We start from the raw sequence: 24,292 nt of genomic DNA on the forward strand, positions 1-24,292 counted from the left end.
CTTGTCCCACCTCCCAACTTTAGGAGAGTTCAGATTCAGATCTGAATGACTCAGGATCTAAACTTATCTGGTCAAGTTAACCAGGTTCTAATAACACTGAATGGAAGAGCCCTCACAACTCAGGAGTGTGGCTCCATCCAATTCAACGTTCTTGAAGCAGCCTGCAGATGGGTCCAGACCGCCCTGAGGTGGGTCTGCGTTCCATATCGCACATGCGCAGCAATCATACATGTGTTTATTTGGGCACGAGTAATCAGCCAACTGCGCATGTGCTACCTCTATTATTCCCAACATGGAGCCACTGGTGCTTCCGCGCCAGCGTGATTACGTCAGCCGTGGCCTCGCTCTCGGAGGGTTAACGGCGCGATTTTTCAAAATGGTGGTGTGGAGGGAGAGAGGTTCCCGCCAGGCCCTGGAGCGGAGAAGGAGCGGCCTGGGGCACGGCGGCCGGAGGACGCGGCCATAATGGGGCGCCGGAGCCGCGCTTCGGAAGGGAAATCATAGAGAGGACGCGGGAGGAGCGAGCGACCGGCCGGCACCATGGCGACCTGCATCGGAGAGAAGATAGAGGTGCGGACCCGACCATCCCCCGCGTGGGGGTGGGGCCGAGACCCCACCATTCTCCTGAGCGGAGAGGGGCAGAACCCGACCAATTCCTCCGGGACGGGAAGTTCCGAGCAGCCGCCCCGCCCCCTCCTGCTACCTGCTGGGGTAGTGCCTCCTCCTCCCCCCAGCACCCGCGCCCCCCCCGCGCCGGGCGTGAATTTTTCCCTTGGTTGTGTTGTGCTGGCTCAGGGCCTAAGGCCTCCCAGGAGGCGCCCCGGCGCAGTAAGCGCGACTGGGGAGGAGGACACGGATAGGGTGTCCTCTGCCCCGGTCATGCCCATCATCTCCTGGCAGCCTGAACACTGGCAGGTGGCAAGTGTGGCGAATTCAATAGCATTGTCTGCTCCTAGGCAACCCCTGCTCTCTCCCCCAGCTTAGTATTTCTGGTGCAACCTGATCTCAGACCAAACTACCAGGCAGATGGTTTCTACCGCCTGGTTGCTCTCCTGTCCAGACCTCGCATGAATCCTGCAGCTTCTGTCTCCCAGTGACCGCAAGCCCCGTGGCCAGCTGGCTGCAGTGCAGCAAACACTTGTTACTTCACCGTTAATTGCATGAGTTTCAGAAGTACCTATCGCTGCAGTCAGTCTCTGGCCACTCAATGGTGTATCCTTGGGTAAATCAAGGAGAAAGCAAAGACCAAGATTTTGGAGTATTTTGAAGTTACTCTGCTACCAGTCTGTACTGGAAGCTGCTTCTCGTGTGGTGACTCAGCAGACAGAACATGTCTGTGATTCTGGTTGTGGTCAATCAGAGTTTTGTGTGGACTGGAGAGTCATGGTGTTGGAAGTTCGAGGTCGATGTATAGGTACTTTGCAAATTAGGGCCAGAGACCATAACATACTTTCCCATAGAAAATCTCACACTGAAGGGGTGGGTTATATTCTGGTGACAGTCTTCTCTTGCTAGCTATGGGTCCTCCATAATACCATACATCCCAGTCAACACTAATACTACCTCATTGGTCACATACAAGTGACAGGAAGTATACGGAAGACATACATATTTTATCCTAAGTCTTGTTTGCCCTGAGAGTAACACTGAGCCAGGGGACGAGTTAGCAAGGTTGTCTCTTTAACTGTGTTGTAGCCAGATCAACTGTAGTGATGAAGGGACATTGTTAGGGCCTAGGTTAGAACCCTAGGAAGTGAAAAGGTGATTGGGATGCGCCAGCTGTTGCAGTTGGGCTCAGCCCTTTAGGGGACAGGGTGTTGTCCGTGTGCCATCGCTGAGCGTCCCTAGCTGCAGGGACAGGGAAGGTTTCTGTGCGTCACTGTTTGGCCAGCTAAGTGCCCTTGTAAACAGCTTGGCCACGGCCCTCAGAGTGTGTGTGAGCCCCTTTCGTTTCCTCCCTGCCCTGCACATCTGTTGCCATCTCGCTTCAGTTGTCCCACGGGATCCTAGTAGTCACTGGTGCTCAGGGCCCTAGTGCCCGCTTGTGGGGCGGAGCACCCCCAAAGGGAAGCGAGTCTTCTGTGTGGGGGCTGTGACTGCCCACGGCGGGGAGCATCTCTTTGCGGCCGCTTAGGACTGTCAGGCGGGAGGAGGTGAAGTGACTGCCGCCGCTGCTATGGCAGCGGGAGCTGGCGGCCGTTGTTCCCCTTTCTACTCCCCCAGGCGCGGGAGAGCCGGCGGGAAGGCTGCCCGGCTCTGGCGCCGCGGTTGCTGCTCCCCTCTGGCCACTGTGTTAAGAGTGCAAGCTCTGGGGAAGATGCCGGAGTGGCGGCTGAGTCTCCTGGTCCCCACGCCCAGCCGCGTTGCCGCTGCAGGCATGTTTCGCAGCCAGGCCGGGGAGAACTCCATCCAGGTACGCTCCTGGCGCCCTTCACCCCCCCCCCCCCCCCCGTGGGCCAGGAAGAGGGCATAGGTGCTGGAACTAGGGATGCGGGTGTATGTGCGCTGCAGCACCCGGTGGTTTGAAGTGGTTTCCATCATATACCTGGTTTATAGTTTGATTGAATGGCTTTCAGCGCTCCTACTATAAAAATTGTTCCAGCATCCCTGGAAGAGGGGCACCCTGCACTGTGATGGAAGACTAACTGTGAGGCGCCCGCGCGCGCGCGCTCTCTCTCTCTCTCTCTCTCTCTCAGGATTTCAAGGTGGGGAACCTTCTGGGGAAGGGCTCCTTCGCTGGGGTCTATAGGGCGATATCCCTAAAAACTGGCCTGGAAGTGGCCATCAAAATGGTAAGTGTTACTACCGCCCCATACGTGGCTGGAGAATGTGTGTGTGCCAATGTGGCTTGCGCAGGTGCAACCACTGGTGGACGAGTCACCTCAGCGCGTTCCTGTCCTACTATAGCTATGCATACTGCTGAGAGAATATTGCCTCTCACTGCTGGTATCTTCTCTTCCCTTGCCCAACTTTCCTTGTGGTTGCATCTCTAATGCCCTGCATTAGATTTTGTGGCTAAGAGCTAGTGATTGAATTGCATATTGCAAAGTTGATATATTTTAAGTATATTGGGGTGATGCCCAGACATCCCAATCTGATTGGGGCCTCTTCACGATAAGTGCAGTAGAAACACATAAAAGATGGGGTTGATCCTCAGCCTGTGTAAATTATCATGGATTTCAACTGAGCTAAAATAATTTAAAGGAGGATAATTTATAATCTGAGGATGTGGCCCAGAGGTCCTGCCTCAGAATTCATATTCTAAGAGCCTAATCCTGATATCAGTGAGGTTCCAACTGAGTGCAGGGGGTTCAGCTCACACAGAGTAGCGTGCAGGATTAGGACCTGAGTTTACAGTAGGCTTGAAAAATTCCACTGACCCATGGACAAGAAACTTACTTTACTTCTCTGCTAAAAAAGAAAAATCATTAGATTTTTCATTATTATCCTCTTTGTGGTAATCGTGGGTAAACAGATTTTGTGCCTGGGCTGGTTAATCTTGATTGTCTTGGAAGGCTGGCTTGTAGTTTATCAAAATATCTGTTTGTATTTTATAGACTTATTCATATTAACAATTTGGCAAAACTTTTGCTAGAATTAATACAGGATGTATAGGTTTGTCTTCACAAGATTATATTTTCAGGTTGCATTTAAATCGTCTAAATATTGTATATAAATATTACATTTTACCACATTAAATATACCTAAATATTTCTTATCTGTTTTATTACTGTCTCCTTTTTTCAGTAGTTCTAGATTTGCATGCATAACTGCTTGTTTAACAATCAAATATTATTCCAAATTTATCTGTGTTTACTACTAAGAACAAGATATTAAGTGCACAATATTGTGATGTAAACTCAAAGTGCAGATATACTGATTTAAAAAAAAGTTAAATGTAGAAGGAACGTGCGTATCTGTAGGGTTACAAAAGAACTTGTGAAATGCAATGTATAGTCCACAAAAGTAGAGTCTGATGGTAGCTTTCACAACATTCATTCAGTTGTGGAATTTATCTTAAAATGTGTCTTGAAAGTACTTTAACTTGTACGTAAGTACTAAAACACTGATGTTTGGAAAAATATATATTGTCTGGTCCCTTTTCAGATAGACAAAAAGGCCATGCACAAAGCTGGAATGGTACAGAGAGTTCAAAATGAGGTGAAGATACATTGTCAATTAAAACATCCTTCTATACTTGAGGTAAGAATAACCTTACACTTTGTACACTACCTTAAAATTATGCAGTCTTCATTGTAAAAGTATTCTAACTGTTTTTATTCTGTTTTTATGTTCTAGCTTTATAATTATTTTGAAGATAGCAACTATGTGTACCTGATACTAGAGATGTGTCACAATGGAGAAATGAGCAGATATCTAAAGAACAGAATGAAGCCTTTCTCTGAGGAAGAAAGTGGGTTGGATTCTTTCATATAGTGACATTTTAGTCAGTATTTGTTTATCATTAAACAGGCATTTAATTTTGATAGATAAAAGTCCCTTTTAAAAATGTTTCACTGTCATTGCTTTCCCTTGGAGCAATTCTATGTAGCTCTAAATCTAGTAGTACTTGAAAGACTTTGCGACAATTGCATATATATTTGATGCATAGTTTCTTTGTTTTCTTGTTAGTCCTGTTTTGGGACAGGAATAATAGCATAAAAGAATAACAATAGTTGTGATTTATAAGCAGGGATCCAAGTTTTTTGTGATTAAAAACCCCCCACGATTCTTTGATTTAAAAAAAAAATAAAAATCCATGTTTTTCTGTGATTTAAATGAAATGCTGAACTTTAGTTTCCTTAGCCACAATATATATAGTTATCAATAAAACGTTGTGTTTTATTGATATACAGTAGAATCCTGTTAATCCAAGCTTCCATTTTCCAGATCTCCATATTAACCAAACCACCAGCCGCCTTGGGCTGACAGTGGCTGTGGCTCCGGTGGTCATCTCCCACTGCGTGGGGCTGACTGCCCGAGCACTCCCCACTGCATCTTAAAATAAGGGATAGAAAGCTCTTTGCCAATTCTCCTGATTATCCCAATTTTTGATTATCAATTCTGGCCCCGGTCCCAATTAAATTTAAAGTGCATTCAAAAATCAATCATAAGAGCGGGAGGTTGTATGCATTGAATAAGTGACATTGGTACTTTCAGCAAAATTAAGTTAATATATTTTTATTTTTTCAAAAAATGTAAAAACTGAAGATTGTTTGTAAAAATGGAAATTCCATGTTTTTTCTCTGGGAAACCAATTTCTTGCATCCCTTCTTATAAGTCCGTGTGCTACTAGAAATAAAATATTAAAAATTGGTCTTCAGTGATGCCTAGGTAGATCTTCCCTTTTAACATTAAGGTGTAACCTTTGTTAAATTACAGTTCTAGTATGAAATATGACCATGTAAAATTGGCGCATTCTTACTCCACAGATTTGTGCCCCTTGTATTACATCTGAGTTACATCTCCATACAATAGGAACTAGGACTGTTGTGTGATTAAAAAAATAGAATACCATTTATTTAAATATTTTTGGAAGTTTTCTACATTTTCAAATATATCGATTTCAGTTACAACACAGAATACGTGTATAGTTCTCACTTTATATTTTTTATTACAAATATTCGCACTGTAAAAACAAAATAAATAGTATTTTTCAAAAAAAGAAAAGGAGTACTTGTGGCACCTTAGAGACTAACCAATTTATTTGAGCATGAGCTTTCGTGAGCTCATGCTCAAATAAATTGGTTAGTCTAAGGTGCCACAAGTACTCCTTTTCTTTTTGCGAATACAGACTAACACGGCTGTTACTCTGAAACCTAGTATTTTTCAGTTCACCTAATACAAGTACTGTAGTGCAAACTCTTTCATGATAAAGTTGAACTTACAAATGTAGAATTATGTACAAAAAAATAACTGCATTCAAAAATTAAAACAATGTAAAACCTTATAGCCCACAAGTCCTCTCAGTCCTGCTTCAGCCAATCGCTTAGACAAACAAGTTTGGTTGCAATTTGCAGGAGATAATGCTGCTGCTTCTTGTTTACAATGTCATGTGAAATTGCATGGCACGGTTGTAGCCGGCGTCGCAAGATACTTACGTGCCAGATGCACTAAAGAGTCATATGTCCCTTCATGCTTCAACCACCTTGATGATGGATTCTGCTTGATAATGATCCAAAGCAGAGCAGACGGTCGCATGTTCATTTTCATCATCTGAGTCAGACGCCACCTGCAGAAGGTTGATTTTCTTTTTTGATGGTTTGGGTTCTGTAGTTTCTACATCTGAGTGTTGCTCTTTTAAGATTTCTGAAAGCATGCGACACACCTCGTCCCTCTCAGATTTTGGATGGCACTTCAGATTATTAAACCTTGGGTCGAAGGCTGTAGCTATTAAAAATCTCACATTGGTACCTTCTTTGCCCTTTGTCAAATCTGCTGTGAAAGTGTTCTTAAAAATAACGTGCTGGGTCATCATCGGAGACTGCTATAACATGAAATATGTGGCAGAATGTGGGTAAAACAGACAGGAGACATACAATTCTCCCCCAGGGAGTTCAGTTACAAATTTAATTAACGCATTATTTTTTTAACGAGCACCAGCATGGAAATATGCCCTCTGGAATGGTGGCTGAAGCATGAAGGGGCATATGAATGTTTAGCATATCTGGCATGTAAATTCGTAGCCGGCGTTGCAAGGTAAGTGCCATGTGGGTGCCTGTTCTCACTTCCAGGTAACATTGTAAATAAGAAGCAGGCAGCAGTATCTCCCATAAATGTAAACAAACTTGTTTTGTCTTAGCAATTGGCTGAACAAGAAGTAGGACTGAGTGGACTTGTAGGCTCTAAAGTTTTACGTTGTTTTGTTTTAGAATGCAGTTATGTAACAAAAAAATCTATATTTGTAAGTTACACTTTCACGATAAAGAGATTGCACTACAGTATTTGTATGAGGTGAATTGAAAAATACTATTTCTTTTATCATTTTTACAGTGCATATATTTTTAAGTAGAAATAATATAAAATGTGCACTGTACATGTTGTCTTCTGTGTTGTAATAGAAATCAATATATTTGAAAATGTAGGACAAAATCCAAAATATTTAATACATTTCAATTGGTATTCTATTTAACACTGTGATTAATCACGATTAATTTTTTTGAGTTAATCACGTGAGTTAACTGTGATTAATCAACAGCTCTAATAGGAACATTGGAACAGCCACATTATTTTCTGCTTTTGCTGGGGGGTTTTATTCTTTATACTGCAGATCCAACACAGGTCAAAAAAGAGCTGGAGTCTGGTTTGTTTTGTGTAGCATCATTGGAACTATTTACCAATTTTCAAAATGGAGATGGATATGAAAATAATGTGGCTGTCCATATGGTACTGAGGGCCTAATCTTGTTTGTGGAACTCTTTGGTAAGGATGATGATTGATACATTGGGAGGAAAGAATCCACATTGAGTTAGCAGAGCTGGCAGTTCAAAAAAAGCACCCCCCCATATATTTGTGAATTGTGCACATTTCATATGGAAATCATTGCTACAAGAAGCACCAATCCCCATGTTGTTACTGCCAGAGTTCCTTGTCAAGTAGATATACACGTCAAACAACCGATTGTTGTTGGTCTCTTGAATAGTGGTTCAGGACAGATGTTACTGTACATTTGGGGATTTTTTTTTAAATCACTGAAATACTTGTCAGTGCAATTCATTGTCTTTCACCTGTTAAAGCTTTGCATCATCCCCATAACACTCAGGAGCCAGAATCAAGTGATAGAACAGGAAGCTGCAAAGCAGCATGGTTTAACCAATTTGGAAAAAGTTACTTAAAAAATACTGTCTGCTGGACACAAACTAGTCTTTTGTGTGGAATGGTGACTTTTACCAGTACAATTCATTCCTCTTTCCCCAAAGTTTTCTTAAGGTCTTTGCCCTTTGCAGACTCCTAAAGGAGGAGTGGGAAAAGAGACTGAATATATTGGTGGCGGGAGAATAAGGGAGTTGGCCAGGAGGCTAGCTTCTGCAATTTGAAGAATGGTAGTTGGTGTTGCTTTCCAACCAATATGTCTTTAATTGCACTCCAGGTGGGAGGCAGAAGCATTGAAGAATACAGTACATCCCTAGGGATGACTACCAAATTTAAAATGCAGTTCTATTCTGAAGGTAACACCACTGTCTCCAGTGGGATTGCACAGGTGCAACTGATTGGAACTTGTAAACAATGCATTAACGAAATACAAGTGAATATAATTCCTCTTCTACTTGTGTTGGCTCTGCAGTGCCAACAGGCATTGAGGGTGGTACAAACTTATTTTTCTCACTAAGTCATAAGGATTTGTTGAATAAGATCTTGCTTTTATGTCCTCATGTAGAGTCATATTGACTGAATTTAGAGGGTTGAATGATGAAGCAGACTTGTACACAGTACACTTGGGAATACTTCTGAGTGGTTTCAGGGCAGAAGGCTGCCTTGTAAAGGTGACTACTGTATTTTAGAATAACTTGTAACTTTTTTTTTCTATGCGCTTCATGTACTTTGCCAAGAGTGCATCACGTACACAATTAGGAAGGATTGAGCTGTAATAAGGATTGGTAATTGAAAGGAAGTGAGAAAAAAATGTTATGGTCATTTGCCTCAGCAAACCGTGCTTCCTGCCATAGCCATAATCCTGAAGCAATGGTACAGGACACTGTTTCAGTCTGTGTGAATCCTTAAGGCATTCACCCTCTTGCTCTTCTCTGTTGCGTGATTGCTTTACCTGTTGTGGTAGGGAAAACAGTTTCTAATTGTAACTTTTAAATGAGTTTAGTGGGAGAAGGGACTGCTCAAGATTATTTGTGTTTTCATTATTGCTAACTTCTGTGCCATCTTATTAGTGATCTGTTACATGGTGTCCAAATATCTGGTCTCTTGTGTATATATAACCTATACATCACACAAAACAGATTGGTTCTAGGAATCTGCTTTATATACTAACTTCTAGGGCAGTGATTTTTTTTTTTTCAACCTGTTTTCATTTGTGGGCCCATAAAATTTTTCAAATGGAGTTGTTTGACTCATTTGGAAATCTTAGACATAGTCTGTGGACCACAGGTTGAAAACAACCATTCTATGGTAACAACAACCTTTAGGGGACCCAATTGATGTAGTCTGCGGACCCTCCAGGGGTCCTCAGACCGCAGGTTAAAAGCCACTGTTCTTGGGTGTTCAAAAATAAAATCACTGCCCCATATTAACAAGTTGTCAAAGCTTCTAGGGCCAGTTTTAAATATTTTCATTTTGTTCTCAAGTTCTTGATTCAGTATGGTTTTGCACAGTGGCAAAGAAACAAATTTGATTACTAGATTATAAGCCCCATTACTGTGTTTCATGGATTTGCCTTAGAAACAAATAGTCTTGGTGAGGCAGCTAAGCAGTATGGTAACAGCAAATTTCTCCTCTAATCTTTCATATAATGACAGTTACATCACACATTTTTAGGAGTAATTTGATCCTAATAAATGGATCTGATTGGGGCAGATAAGAAGATACTTAAAGTCATATTTTGATGCTTACTGTTTCAAATATTCTACTAAAACCAGATCTTATATTTCTGTGTTCTAACAGCACGACATTTTATGCATCAGATTATCACAGGGATGTTGTATCTTCATTCTCATGGAATATTACATCGGGACCTCACCCTTTCTAACCTTCTACTCACCAGTAATATGAACGTCAAGATTGCTGATTTTGGACTGGCAACGCAATTGAAAATGCCTCATGAAAAGCATTATACAATGTGTGGAACTCCAAATTACATTTCTCCAGAAATAGCCACACGGAGTGCACATGGACTTGAATCTGATGTGTGGTCTTTGGGGTGTATGTTCTATACTCTTCTTATTGGGAAACCCCCTTTTGACACTGACACAGTCAAGAACACATTGAATAAAGTAGTATTAGCGGATTATGAAATGCCAGCTTTTTTGTCAGGGGATGCTCAAGACCTCTTACACCGGTTACTTCGCAAAAACCCAGCAGATCGTTTAAGTCTTTCATCTGTGCTGGATCATCCTTTTATGTCCAGACATAACTCAACACGAAGTAAAGATTCAGGAACTGTGGAGGATTCAATGGACAGTGGAAATGCCACAATCTCTACAGCCTTTACTGGCTCCTCCAGTGTCAGTATAAGTGGTTGCTTGAAGGAAAAGAAGAGGGTCTTGGTTGGTCAGCCACTCCCAAATAAAATGACTGTATTTCCTAAAAATAAGAATTCCAGTGACATTTCATCTGTGGATGGAAGCAGTTCTTATAATCGCTGGGGAATTCAGGGAAAAGAAACTGGCATAAGTGGTAGGGGAAGAACAATGCAACTTACTGAAGAGAGGCCACATTCACGTTATCTTCGGAGGGCCCATTCTTCTGATAGGTCGGGAGCATCTCGCAGTCAGACTCAAGGAATATCAAACGCTGTGGAGAGATGCCATTCCATAGAACTGCTTTCAACGACCAGAGTAGGAGTGATGGAAAATACAGAGAGATTTTCACCTGTAAACAGCTATGGTGATATTCCCCCTATATTTAAGGATAAGACTTCCTGTAGTTCTGGTTCTTTTGAAAAGCACACATCTCCACCTGTGAAAGACCAAACACAGTAAGAATCAGTCTGATTTAAAATTGGCAGCTTTAAGATAAAATCTAGAAGAACTATCTATCTTGTTAAATGCATAATGTCATGGAATAAGCAACAGTAGAAAAACATATATTTAAATTTCAGTCAGCACAAATGCATTTTCTGTTAGTGTTTCAAAAATGAGCTCTGCTCCTATATGTCCCTGGTGAAAGCTGAAGGGTCCCACCATGAGGGAAGGAGCAAGTCTTGACTGCTGAAAGTCTCTTTAAGCCGAGTTTAGATGCCAAGTAGGTGGAGGATGTGGCATCTGCCAGTGTAACTGGGGGCTGCAGAGGGATGGGGGAAGAAAGCACCAAATGCAATGCTTGACCAGTAGCCATTGTCCTCTGCATGTGCAAGTTCCAGGTCCTAACTGATGAGAGCCCTGGCTGGCTTGAATTTGTCAAACTTCAATTAACTTCTAGTATAACTATAAACCAATATATTTATTTGAGACTATTAATGGAAGTAATATTGGCTTTTTTGCTATATTTTCCTGATGCACCTGTCCCATGTTATCTGGAATCTCCAAAGTTCCACATGATTCTCTTAGCCCCCACAAAAATGTTCTGTTACTGTCTCTGCATCTGGAATAGTATTACTCTTGTTATACAAACATACAGTATAATCTTGTTTATAGATGTCACTTTTATTTCACAAAAGCTATACTACTCAGTAAAAGAGCCCCTTTGTACAAATTTATTTAGCTTTAGGCTCAATAGCCAATAAATATTCATGTTTATTGTTATGGAAACACTTACAAATATTTCTGTGTATTTAGCTCAAATTATCTCTGTCCAATGAAGCCCAGTATTGGTTTATTAGAACAGAAGTCCCAGACTGAAACAATGCAGCAGTGGCTTGGAAGCATACAGACAAATGGTATGAATTTACAGAATGTTGTCTTTTTAATTGTCAAGTTTGCATGACCTATACAAACTAAAGAAATGCTGTTACTTGCCCCAGGCATGTAATTACTTACTTGTCTTATTAAATTAATATTTCCTTATTTGTGAGACAAGGACACATCTAATTATGTGTTGTGAAATAATCCAGTACAATGGGATGTACTGCTAGTATTACAAAAGAAATTGGACATTAAATAGTATTCGCTTCCATGGGGAGGTGTGGGAGGTGCAGTATGGCTTCCTGGAGGAAACATGGGAGGATACTTAAAATAACAGATTATTGTGATGTGTTCCTTTGTGCCACCTTCAATATTTAAATGTTTTTCTATCCAGATAAACCCATTATGAACTAAAAGGATAGTAAATGGTACAAGAATAACTGCCTACAATAGCATAAATGAAGCTTGATAGTCAAATTGTATAGCACTCTGAAATGAGGTCATCCTCTCCTTTGGCTACCATCATTAACTTTCTGATTTTTTTTTCATTTATTTTACTAATAAAAACAACTAGTACCATCAGGAAGATTATAATACAGAATTTTATAGACCTTCCTCATTGTTCAGTGCTGACCAGAAGCAGAACAACTCTGTGTCTATTTAAATGATGATTTGAAGTGTGAAGGGTAAAATTTTCAAAAGCACTTAAGTCCTACTGACTTTTTCTAATGGGATTTAAGTTCCTGAATGCCTGTCACTTTTGAAAATTGGACTCTGGTTCTTTTGAATATTTTTACCTTAACTTCACTATTTTGAAGATACTGCGATGTCATTCTTTGAATAACATAAACATTTTCTGTATGAGTGTAGAGTATGAAAGACAGATGATAATTAGCGCTGCAGAAGGGAGGGTGGAGAGAAATACAAAAGACACAGAAGGGAAGGAGGAGTTCTTTGCCATGCATTATATTACATCATATATGCAAACTGTACATAATAAAGATGTAATTTAACTAAGAGGTTTAAATAACACAAAACCACTCATTTTTCTTTGTTTGATATTGCCAGACTCTCTTTCCCTTGGGGGAATTGTAACCATATGATATATAGTTGGAATTACCCTATTCCTCATAACCTAGCTATCTCTGCTCTGTTGTGCTCGCGCTCTCTCTCTCTCTCCTCAACTCTTTTAGTCTTTTTGTAATGCATCTATGCCATGGCAGAAAGAATGCACTCAGTGTTGAGGTGAAGTAGAGATGAGGTGATTAAATATCTGCCTCATTTAATCAAATATATTTGATTAAATATCAAATCTGAAGTAGCAGTTATGGCCAAATCAAATATAAAAGCAATCTGTTCCCTTCGTTAAAGGTGGGAATATCTAGCATAACTATTCACGTCTAGTAGTGTAATCTAAATTTCTAATCTACCCTTTTGCTGACACATTACACATAAAAAGCAGCATATTGTAAATATTAAGTTATTTTTTATTTATGGCAGTAGCATATTCAAATATTCTATTTGTCTAGTTTATAGCTAAAATAGAAAACACTTCTTAAAAAGTGCATTTGAGAAGTGGTTTTTATTCTATCAAGAGTTTGCTATATTGTAACTTCCGTAAAACTCGGTAGTCCTTTTAATAGTACTACATATATTACCTAAGTGGTAAATTAACAATATTTCTTTCCACCGAGGGAGATGAAGTTTGATTCCTGTTTTAAATTAAATAAATATTTAGAAGTGTACTAGTCGTGGTATAATTTGGAAACAAATTATTCAGAAATGGTGTTTCAGTTAGAGTACTCTGCACTCACTATACTTAAAAGGCAGTGATTAACACATTAGTTGCATAGTGGAATTTATTTTAAATTGTATTGGAGTTCAATACATATCTTTCAAATTTGAGAGTCATTTTAGTTTATTCCAAAATAAAATGGACACCCTGATGTCACAGCCTAGAAATGATACTCAGTATTGAGGGCTAAACCAGCCTTTCTTCTTCAGTTACTTAGTTTTATTTTTAAATTTTAGTTACTTTGAAATTTTTTTTAAAGACCATGAAATAGTTCCTTCCTTTCTATCCCACCTCCCCTTGCCCCTTAAGAACTCAGAAAAATCTTCCAAAATAATGAATTTCTTAAACCTCTAACCTGAATACACTTATGCTATTTTTCAGCTCAGCTGAGAGAGCCTCTGGATCACATCAGTACTGATAACGCAAATGGAGGTTTCCGATACCATCTAGGTGTGCAGCAAGAAACATCAAGAAATGCCTGGAATGGCTTAAAAGATCAAAAAAATCCCAGTGCCCCCATTGACATTGCACATTCTATAAATCAGATCAGTACAAAGAAATATACCTCTGGACTTCAATGTAAATCTGAGAAAGCTCAACCAGCATCTGCATTTGGTCTCTATCCAACTTCAGAACAAGGAAAAGCCAGGGGCAAAGAACTATTAGGACATCAGAAACCTACACTGCGAAGTATTGTGTCTCCTCTGAATGCTCACAGGCTAAAATCAATCAGACAAAAAACAAAAAATGCAGTGGTGTGTTTTGTTTTTTGAAATTATAAAAATATATATTTATGGATTAAGTATAGTGAAAACGGAGATCCTTTTCTTTTATGCAGTTGCTCAGTAAAACAGGTGTGCTCACATGCTTTAAGATGTATATTAAAAGAAATAATCAAAGATTAGTATGGTATGGTAAATCTCAGTCTTCATTAGTATGGTAAATCTCAGTCTTCATATAATCTAATGCCATTACTGATTTTTGGCACAAATGTTAGTGTTGTCTCATTCTGAGCTTACAAGTAAAAGAAAAAAGAAAAGGAGTACTTGTGGCACCTTAGAGACTAACCAATTTATTTGAGCATAAGCTTTCATGAGCTACAGCTCACTTCATCGATGAAGTGAGCTGTAGCTCACAAAAGCTTATGCTCAAATAAATTGGTTAGTCTTTAAGGTGCCATAAGTACTCCTTTTCTTTTTGCGAATACAGACTAACACGGCTGTTACTCTGAAACCTGTCATCAAGTAAAAGAAAACTACAGCCTGACACAAACGAGATATTATTAAAAATAGGCATGCTTTTCTAAGTATTTGAAAAATGCACACTTTAACTTTACAGGTCTTGTTTTCAATGTTAATGTGCCCAAATTAAACTATTGTGTGCATGAGATAGCAATATAAAACATGAACATTTCCTTTTAAGCTATGTATCTTAATTGGAATTGAAGAGAATAGTCTTGCTCTTTCTCTCACAAACACCCTTGACCTCTTTTCCTCCTTGCTTTCTTTTTTTTCTCTCCATCTCTAAAAATAAAGTTCTTTCAGTCCCTGCTTATCTCAATTTCTTGTTTTTCTCATTCTTGTCTCTTTTTTTCCTTTTTCTCTTACTGCTTTTTTCCCCTTCATCCTCCATCTGTTCTTTCTCCTCCCTTACCCTAGTATTTGAAAAGGTATTAGGGCTGATCTACCTCCTAATTTCTGATTGGTTGCTTCAGGAAGCCACACACTTGGCTATATAACTCTTTGTTCATGCTGAACAAGCATTAGAATTGTCCTAAGGAATAGCATTACCTGTACAAGTTACTTCAGGGAGCACAAAATCAGCTGCTTGATCTTTGTAATACCATTGTTCATTTTTATTATGAGTTTGCCATAAACATGGAGAGGGAGGAAACACATACTTTTCTGATACATTTATGGGGAAAAAATGTATTGTCATTTGGGCAAGAAATTACATTTTAATATGGCTTTTATTTTTATATGTATTTTAGGTGAGTATTTTAGATGCAGGAGAAGTGTGTATGGAGTTTCTAAAAGAACTCCATTCCCAAGAGCTTGTGAAAGAAGTTCTCAGAATATCTTGTGATGGAAGTGTGGTGAGTAGTAATTTAACTTAAATTGAGCATTTCCATTTATTATAAATATCAAGTGACTGTAGTACTAAACTGTTCAGTATATCACAAATAAAAATAATAGCCTTTAGCTATATTAACCTTAATTAGAGTATCAGTTTGTTTAGAAAGCAGTTGAATATTTTGCATCAAGGATGGGTGCGAAACTGCAGATATTTTCTTCTTCGGTAGTGCAGCCTTTAAAATGCAAGTAGCAGATTGATTTGTTTGTCTTTTAAAGAAAAGAGATCTCTGATTTTAGTTTTAGAACTAAAACTGGCTAAACTTTTAGTTGAAACCTGCCAAAGTAAATTAAAATAGCTTAGACAGAGGAATACAGTAGTTAAGCCTTGCATTGTGTAACTTCCATCCACAGCTTTCAGATAAGGAATATTGTGATATATTGTATAGCAATATAACTATAAGATTTTGGGGGGGCTTTTTGTTAGATCACAGTTTATCATCCAAATGAAGGAAGAGGCTTCCTTCTTGATGATGGACCTCCCTCTCCTCCTGAAGATGTCGTTATGTACAGCTTTGACAACTTGCCAGGTAGTGTGAAATTTCTTTTGTTTTAAAAGAAAAAAAAAAGTAGATTAAAAGTGTAATTTTTAATAAACTTTGTGCATGGTTAGAATGAGTACTAGCTTTTAAATACTTCATGTTGAATACAATGGAGAAAATGCCTATTCGTTTCAATTAGAGCTCTAGTTTTTTTTCTTGCTCCTAAATGAACTACTTTTTTCTCCTTTGAAATGTAATGAGATTGTTATATAACAAATGAGTAATATATTTCACTGAATGGTTAGTACAGCACCCTACTTTTTACTTTAAAGATCATTCATTGACTACCAAAGCTACCTTGAAAATATTCATAAACATGTCCATTGCTTCCTAATTTAAAGAAATCACTAACATATGCTTTAAGTGATATTAATGTATGAATCTACAGAAACAATACATTCCACATGGATATGAATGTCCTGTACTGGCCTAACTTTAAAAAAAAAAAAAATAAAAAAGGTCAGGGGTAAAACACTTAAATAGCTCTGTAAAATACTACCAGGTAAGTTCTTGAAAGCTGACTTCCCCCCATTTTCAGTTAGTAACAGCTAGACAGTGACAGATCTCACAAATTAAAAAGAATTCATTATAATTTGTACATACATATATATTTTCCCTTCTGAATTAATCAATTAAGAGTTTTAAATCTTCTTCTTTTAGAAAAGTACTGGAAAAAGTACCAGTATGCAGCCAAATTTGTACAGTTGGTAAGATCCAAAACACCAAAAGTTACCTTCTATACAAGATATGCTAAGTGCATGTTGATGGAGAATTCACCTATTGCAGATGTTGAAGTTTGTTTTTATGACGGTATGTATTCATATGGAAAATTTTTTTAGCTTTTTACTGCAACAATTAAACCTTATTAGCAAAATTGTACTGAAATCCTGGTGATCAAACAGAAACCATGTGTAACTTCAAGTTTTATTTAAAATTTTTTGCCTAAGACCAAATGATGAATGCTTCCAAGTTTAAAAAGGAAAGAGTATTAGAATTTTTTAAAGTACTGTATATATTTTAGTATTTTGTCAATTGTTCTTCATCCTAGCGCACACAGGCCATTTAAATACTGTTAAGTTACAATACACACTATCTCCTTGCAGATTCAATTATCCAGTGTTTTAAGCATGCACTACAAGAGTGGTATTAAACTACTGTCGCTCTCTTGTGGCTTTGTGGATCATCTTCCTCCCTACCTGTGTTTTCATCATTTTAGATGGGTGAATAGTGTGCTTGCTCTTTGATTTTTCCCTGTCATTATTTAGGAAAAATTGTGGCGTTTTTAGTAGAAACCACAAGAGCAGGGGATCCAACCATGTCTCTAAATGACTTACAAATAAAGTAAAGATTTCAGGCCAAATTCTTTTCTGGTGTAAATAGGCATAGCTGCATTAAAATACAATGAAGTCAATCTTAGCCCTTCCAAAGCAATAGTAGTAGTAGGTGTGTTTTTTTTTTTTTTTTTTTTTAAGATTTGTGTAAGAACACAAATAGATTAGTATTCAGGTAAGTCCATTTTTCAATAGCACTGCTGAGAAGTGCCTGTTCCGCAGAACAAGCTCTTGTTCTGCGGTATTTAAGTGGCCCCTTTCATTTAATTAAGACAAATAATGAATAAATTCTTCATCTTTGTTACAACAGTTGTAACACAAGAGCACTATCCTCCAATACTTGATTTCACTACCTTAAGATATTCCAACTCAAGACATTAACAGTGATTCTCAACCTTGCCAGACTACTGTACCCCTTTCAGTAGGCTGATTTGTCTTGCGTACCCCAAGTTTCACCTCATTTAAAAAACAGTTGCTTACAAAATCAGACAAAAACACAAAAGTGTCGCAGCATATTATTCCTGAAAAATTGCTCACTTTCTCATTATTACCATATAATTATAAAATAAATCATAACCCCAGGTAGAGAGATACTGCTATAGTATATACAGAATTGTAAAAAAGTGATTGTATGAAATTTTAGTTTGTACTGACTTTGCTAGTGCTTTTCATGTAGCCTGTTGTGAAACTAGGCAGATACCTAGATGAATTGATGTACCCCCTGGAAGAACTCTGTGTACCCCCAGGGGTACATGTTGGTTGAGAACTACTGTCAACATAAATGTTTAAGAAGTAATTTTAAAGGTGAAGTAGGTGTGCTATGATATCCTGGCCCGAATCTCATGTATACTTGGTTATTGTTTTGTTTTGTGTTAAATGCATGTTTTCAAATTTGCACAGGAGCTATATCGGATACTGAATATACACTAATACATTAATATATGTTAACATTATAGTTGACCTATTTAAGTCGCTTTTTGATTTCTACTAGTTTAGAGTTCATCTTGGAGTGAGTTAAAGGAATTTATATGTTTCTCTTTGCAACAAGTCTTACATATATTATATTATTTCTTGACAATTTCTGAAGAATGTAGCAGTAGTAATTTGCTGTACTTGGTAACTTTTGATATTTTAGAGAAAAAATAGATTAGACTTTGTTTTTATAGGGGCAAAAATACACAAGACAGCAGGTATTATTCGAGTGATAGAAAAATCTGGGAAATCCTACACTTTGAAAGAAGAAAGTGAAAGTGGCCTGAAGAAGGAAATACAAATATATATGGATCATGCAAATGAGGTAAATATTTATTGTATAGGCACCTCTGAGTGCAAAGTGCCTGCCTCTAAACTTGCAGCCTTTTTCACTGAGGTTGGCTCCAGCACTATTTTCTATCCTTTTGGTGCCTACTTTTCTTTTTAATGTTATGACTTTTTAAAATGCAGTCAGAATTTACAAAGTAATGCTATCCCTATATTTGATTAGTTAACTTTCAATGTAAATTAAAGATAATTGTGAAAAGAGCCTCTGTTGCTTTATTTGCAAAGCAACCTTGCAGATATGTGAAGCAAAAAACTGCCACTAATCTGCCCTCCATGGAATACCCATTTACTAATCAAGCTTTCAGGCCCCATGAATCCCAATAAGCAGTCACAGGAATAATCACACCACCTCTCTGTGGGCTCAGGGAATAAGAAACCAAGACCGCCCACCCACTGTGTGCATTTCCACTCCCTACCCTCATTTTACTGTGAGCTTCCTACACTGGGATCCTGCTTCTGTCTCCTCCCTTGGCCTTTGAGAAGGGAAAGGGGGGGTGGTATGGACTTTGGATCTTGCCCTTTAGGGGCACATTTTCAGTGCCCCTATAGAGTGTGATCCAAAGTCCATTGAAGATAATAGAATTCTAACTGACTTCAATGGGCTTTGGATCAGGTGCATGGGGAGTGAGCTTTTTTGAGCTAAAGGAGAATGAGTTGAGCTCCCCCTAAAGGCACAGCAGTGTGTGTCTAGCAGCTTCTCTCTATACTGCTAACAGCAGAAATGCGGCAGCCTTGTCAAAACCAATTTCCTCTTTACCAGTAAGCTTTAGCAAGGTTGTTGCAAACACCAGGCACATCTGTCACATTAAATAATCCATGTTACAGATATTTATATAGCACTTTCATGTTCTGAATATAAACTAACTTTTTTTTTCTCTTCCCCAAAATCAGGGGCACCGTATTTGTCTGGCATTGGAAGCTGCTGTTTTGGAAGAAGAAAAGAGAAGTGGAAGTGTTCCCTTTTTTCCAATAATTGTTGGAAGGTAAAAGTTCCTTTTAAATTGTAGCAAAACTAGGTATGTAAACATTTAAATCTCTGGATTAATAGACTCTCCTTCATTGGCATAAAATACAATTAGACTCCATGCAGATGAGTTAAAGAAATCTAGATCAAAAGATAGCAAACACATATGAAACCTGAAATTCTTAACTGAATGGTGTTATAAAGTGCTTCATAAACACAGCCCAATTTTACAGATCGGATAGTAGAGCAACAAAGGTTAAGTAACTTGTCTGAAGCCACACAGTCAATTGCAATTAAGAGAAACCAGGTTTCCTGACTAAGTCTGCTGCACTTCATGCAATTATCCCCAGTAAGAAGATTCACAAAGACCTTTATTCTTGTGCTCTTTTTAATTTCCAGGAAGCCAGGCAACACTGAATCTCCAAAGGCTTTGGCACCTCCCTCTATTTCAGCGGATGTAAACTGCACAGTGAGAGATGCTACCTCAGCGGATAGAAATATAGCTGTGAACTCTACTCCTTGTCATGTTCCCAACATAAATCCTTCTGTAAGTAAACAAGTACATAGACTTGATATCGCTGTCTAGTTAGAATTTAAATACTCAAACGTTACATTCAAATACAAAGGTACATTTTTATGGATTTAACCTTTGTACCTACCAGATTTGATTACAAATACAGTTAGATTAAAATGTTTTATAACACAAATTGACAAGCAAAGAAATTGCAACTTTAAGCTCTTGATCTTCAGCTCATTTGTTCTGTCTAGGTTTTATAGGAATCTGAAAGAGACATGTCATGCAGTACCTAACAGCAGAAGGGCACAGTTTGATAACCTTACTTTAGAATTTATTTTTCTAAACATAGAAGTATTTTAATTATTGCAAAGAACTATGGAAGAGCTGTCTGAGGCACCTTCTGGTCTGGATGTGCTGGAAATGCCTCATAGGATATTAACAAGCATTCAAACTATGGTTCTGGGACATCAATGTTTTTAAAAGCAATGCATTTTATGTGAAGCTTTGTTTGGTGTTAGTGTTCTCTATAAAAAAACCATGTCTAGCATGTCAAAAGGCCCAAGGAGTTTCAATAACTGAATTGAGAAGAAGCAGGTGCATCTTGTATGTTGCCTCCTTTAAATGTCTGCTAGACAAAAATATGTTACACACTGAGAGACTAAAGAATAAGAACAATCCGCTGTATTCTTCTCTTCTGTTTGTTTCTCTTAGTTATTGGTCAAATGATCATCTTAGTGAGAACTATTCTTGTAACTAACATGGTCTGAAGCCTGTTTATGAAGTAGAGAATCACCGCAGTTGTGACAGTAGGAGACTCTGGTTAAGGGGAAATAGGCTTAAAGTAGAAGAGGGTATCTGCTCTCTCAAGATACTTAAGTGGTCGAAAAGAGGTTTTGTTACCAGTCCTTTAGTTCAGAGGATGAAAAATATTGTGAAAAGTATCAATTGCTGGTTTGTGATCCATGCATGCTGTAGAGTAATTAAAGTGGTCAGCTGATGTACATAGGAGACTACATATTTTAACCAGGAATAAAGGAGCATAAACCTCTATTTACTGCTAAAACTGTAAGTGATCATGGTCTCATCATTAGTAAGAACAATGGTGTTGTGCAATTCTTGGTGTTCTATTTTTAGATATCATATGAAGGCTCTCCATTCACAACTACCATTCCTGAAACAACTTGCTCGTCCAATCAGCAAAAGGAATGTAGTCCGAATTCAGCCCAGCTTTTAAAATCTGTTTTTGTGAAAAACGTTGGTTGGGCTTCTCAGGTGAGTAGTGAATTGCTAATAAAGTAGACAAGTCCACTTTTTCTTGGACTTGAATTAAGTGGTTTTTTTTTTTAACTAGAAGAAATGATTAATTTTGAAAATGTATTTAGGCTTCACTTGCAAGCAGGGAGTACACAGTAAGTTTCATTAAACTACAGTTTTGGTCATTTTTTTGAAGGCAGATAGGTTGGAAAGTACAGGATAGAGCAACAAGATGTTGGAGGGGAGGCTCAATATGAATGAAGACATTGGGAACTAGCCTTGAGAGAAGACCTGAGTGGAGTAGTTCAGCTAGCCAATACTACTTATTGAAGTTCAGATTAACTATCTATTTGAGACAATGGGTAAGACCAGAACTAGTGGAGATATATATATATATATATATATATATATATATATATAAATCTACATGAAGAAAGAATTAACATAATAGAAAGAGGCTCTCTTCTATTGTGGTATATACAGAATGACCTCTCCAACAGAGGTGGTAGTGAATTAATGCTAACCTTTTTAAACAAAGGGATGACACTATGCGTTAAACTAAAGAGCTATTGGTCACTTTTGTACTTGTCATTAGTTGGGTACTATTTTGGAGGAGGAATTAGGAACGAATTTTCTATTCATTGTTGGATATGTTTCTTCATGGTCTTTGTGCCAGATAAGGGGGGAAAAATTGAAGTTTACAAAACAGCAAAATTGTTTTTACATAATCCAGACCTGAATTTATGACCTGCTTCTGGTCCTAAATGAGTCTGTAAATTTGTGTAGTAATTTATCTAATTATACTACATATTGTAGAACCAATAGCCATACAAACTAACCTTGTATTAGTTTTTCTACAAATGTTATTGCACAATTCTTAGCCAAATCATACTAGTAAAATTTCCAAAAGTGCCAAAGTCCAATTTTGAAATCTGCCTAAAAATCCCTTTGAAAGACAATGAGGCTTGGGCTCCTAGGTGACTGGCACTTTTGAAAACTTTACCATAAACTTCTTAAAATAGATAGTTATGGTATGCAACTTTAATTATTTGAAGTTTTCAAGCTGTAATAACTTTGGACACATCTCTTGTCAGTTGACTAGTGGAGCAGTGTGGGTTCAGTTCAATGATGGATCCCAGTTGGTAGCACAAGCAGGTGTTTCTTCTATCACTTACACATCTCCAAATGGCCAGACGACTAGGTGAGTCTTAATTCTATAAGCACATACATTACATACAAAGTAAATGGAAATACAAGATAAATTTTGCAGTGGGTTTCTAATGTTGACCTTTCAGTTACTATTTTTTAACTCCTACAAATGTTTGTTTTGATTAGCATGTTAAGGAAATTAAAACCATCTCTTTACTATAATTTTATCATGTGGAAATTACCCAAATAGTCTGTATGTGTAGTACTATGTTAATAGTGTGTGGATAAAAACTTTACTAGCGTTTGTAGCATCAAAAAAAAAAAAAATCCAAAACAAAACCCCAACTGTGTATAACTTCTGTGTTTTGGTGATCAAATAAGTGTAGGAATAGCACATAGTAAAATTTATCATGGGTCAGTCCTGGCTAAGATGGGAATGGGTTCTGTCCATATCTCTTCAGTATGAGATTTTTATTTATATTGCTTGCTCAGTGACTAGAGGAAGCTTTAATGAAAAGAACTATGTCCATTTTTCTGAAAACATGTCCACAATTTACAAGTTCAGGGAATGCCTTAGTAAATAACTAAGCTACATCAAGTATATATACCTGATGATCTCAGCCCAAACCGTAGATGATGTTTTAACACAGTAGCTGTTCTATTTTGAGTCTCAGGCAACTATGGCAAATAAGTTTTATTGCTGTTCAATGAATAAAATTAGGAATTTCACACAATGGAGTATACAGTAAGATATCCGTCTGGATACTATATTTGCAGTTAGCTGCTTAACTTTTCTCATGTAGTTTATCAAGTTATTATATAATCTCTGCAATTCTGCAAATAAAAAAAAAATTAGATAAAAAATTCACTGTTGGTGCTCAAGGCACCAAAATACATTTTTAGAAAAATCAGTGCGTGACTTGACTTCAGAGAGGCTGGGCACCCACAACTCCTGAAATCCAGTTAAGGTTCCACAGATTCCTAACTTGAGGCACCTAAGTTTGAAAATATCTTTACTCTTTTTAGTATTTTAAACTGCTGAATCATATGGATGTTCTGGTCATAGAAATGGCTTCTACTACTTACTTGTGTAACTTCCTCCACCTACTAGGTATGGAGAAAATGAGAAATTACCAGAATACATCAAAGAGAAGCTGCATTGTCTGTCTTCAATTCTTGTGATGTTTACCAATCCATCTGGCCCCCACTGACTAACACAAAGCAACTCTTTGGGCTTGAAGGTTTAATAAATAACTTGCTGGCATTCAAGTAAAGTGACTGGTTTACTCAGTTTACCAGAAACTTTTTCAGTTCAGAATTCTACTCCGTGATGTCTGCTAAACAGCAGGAAGGAAAGTGTTGCTATTGCAGCTAGCCAGGCATGTAATACTTTCCTCCGATAGAGGACACACAGTTGTTCTACGAAACAGATTCTGGGCAATCTCTGAGACTAAGTGATTTTTCAGGTAAAGAATTCCTGAACAATCAATTAGAATTGTACATAGTGTTTGTTTTCTCTCTGTGTGTGTAAGTGGTTTTTTTTTTCTCCTCCCCACTGCTCAGTCAATGCTGGCCATCAAAGAAAAAGCATTTGTGCTGTTGAAATATTTGTACCTGTAAATAAGTTGTATTTTATGTGGCTTACAAGTAATATATGTAAAAATATATATTGTTTTATACTTGTTTTATATTTTTATAGCAACAGTTTCTAATGAAATTTCCCTGCAAAAGCATTTTATAAAACAAAAAATAATAAATGCAGTGGTAATTGTCCAGAT

The 24,292-nt window shown here is 38.0% G+C and overlaps 1 protein-coding gene across 2 annotated transcripts; it reads left to right on the forward strand.

Annotated features, from left to right (window-relative positions):
- The first annotated feature begins 350 nt into the window (after positions 1-350).
- On the forward strand, positions 351-24,287 carry PLK4 (polo like kinase 4). Of its 2 annotated transcripts, none has more exons than XM_048847661.2 (16): positions 351-570; positions 2,697-2,792; positions 4,108-4,203; positions 4,300-4,414; positions 9,613-10,645; positions 11,445-11,545; positions 13,687-14,060; positions 15,296-15,400; positions 15,865-15,967; positions 16,640-16,789; positions 18,477-18,607; positions 19,522-19,613; positions 19,994-20,141; positions 21,246-21,383; positions 22,460-22,566; positions 23,626-24,287. In XM_048847661.2, exons 1-16 carry the CDS (start codon positions 541-543, stop codon positions 23,723-23,725), a joined length of 2,919 nt encoding a protein of 972 aa, XP_048703618.1. In that variant the 5' UTR covers positions 351-540; the 3' UTR covers positions 23,726-24,287. The 2 variants fall into 2 exon arrangements, with proteins under 2 accessions (XP_048703618.1, XP_048703617.2); XM_048847660.2 differs by lacking the exon at positions 351-570 and adding an exon at positions 791-2,413.
- The last annotated feature ends 5 nt before the right edge of the window (positions 24,288-24,292 follow it).

The sequence above is a fragment of the Caretta caretta genome, chromosome 4 (assembly GCF_965140235.1).
Source record: "Caretta caretta isolate rCarCar2 chromosome 4, rCarCar1.hap1, whole genome shotgun sequence".
NCBI lineage: Eukaryota > Metazoa > Chordata > Testudines > Cheloniidae > Caretta > Caretta caretta.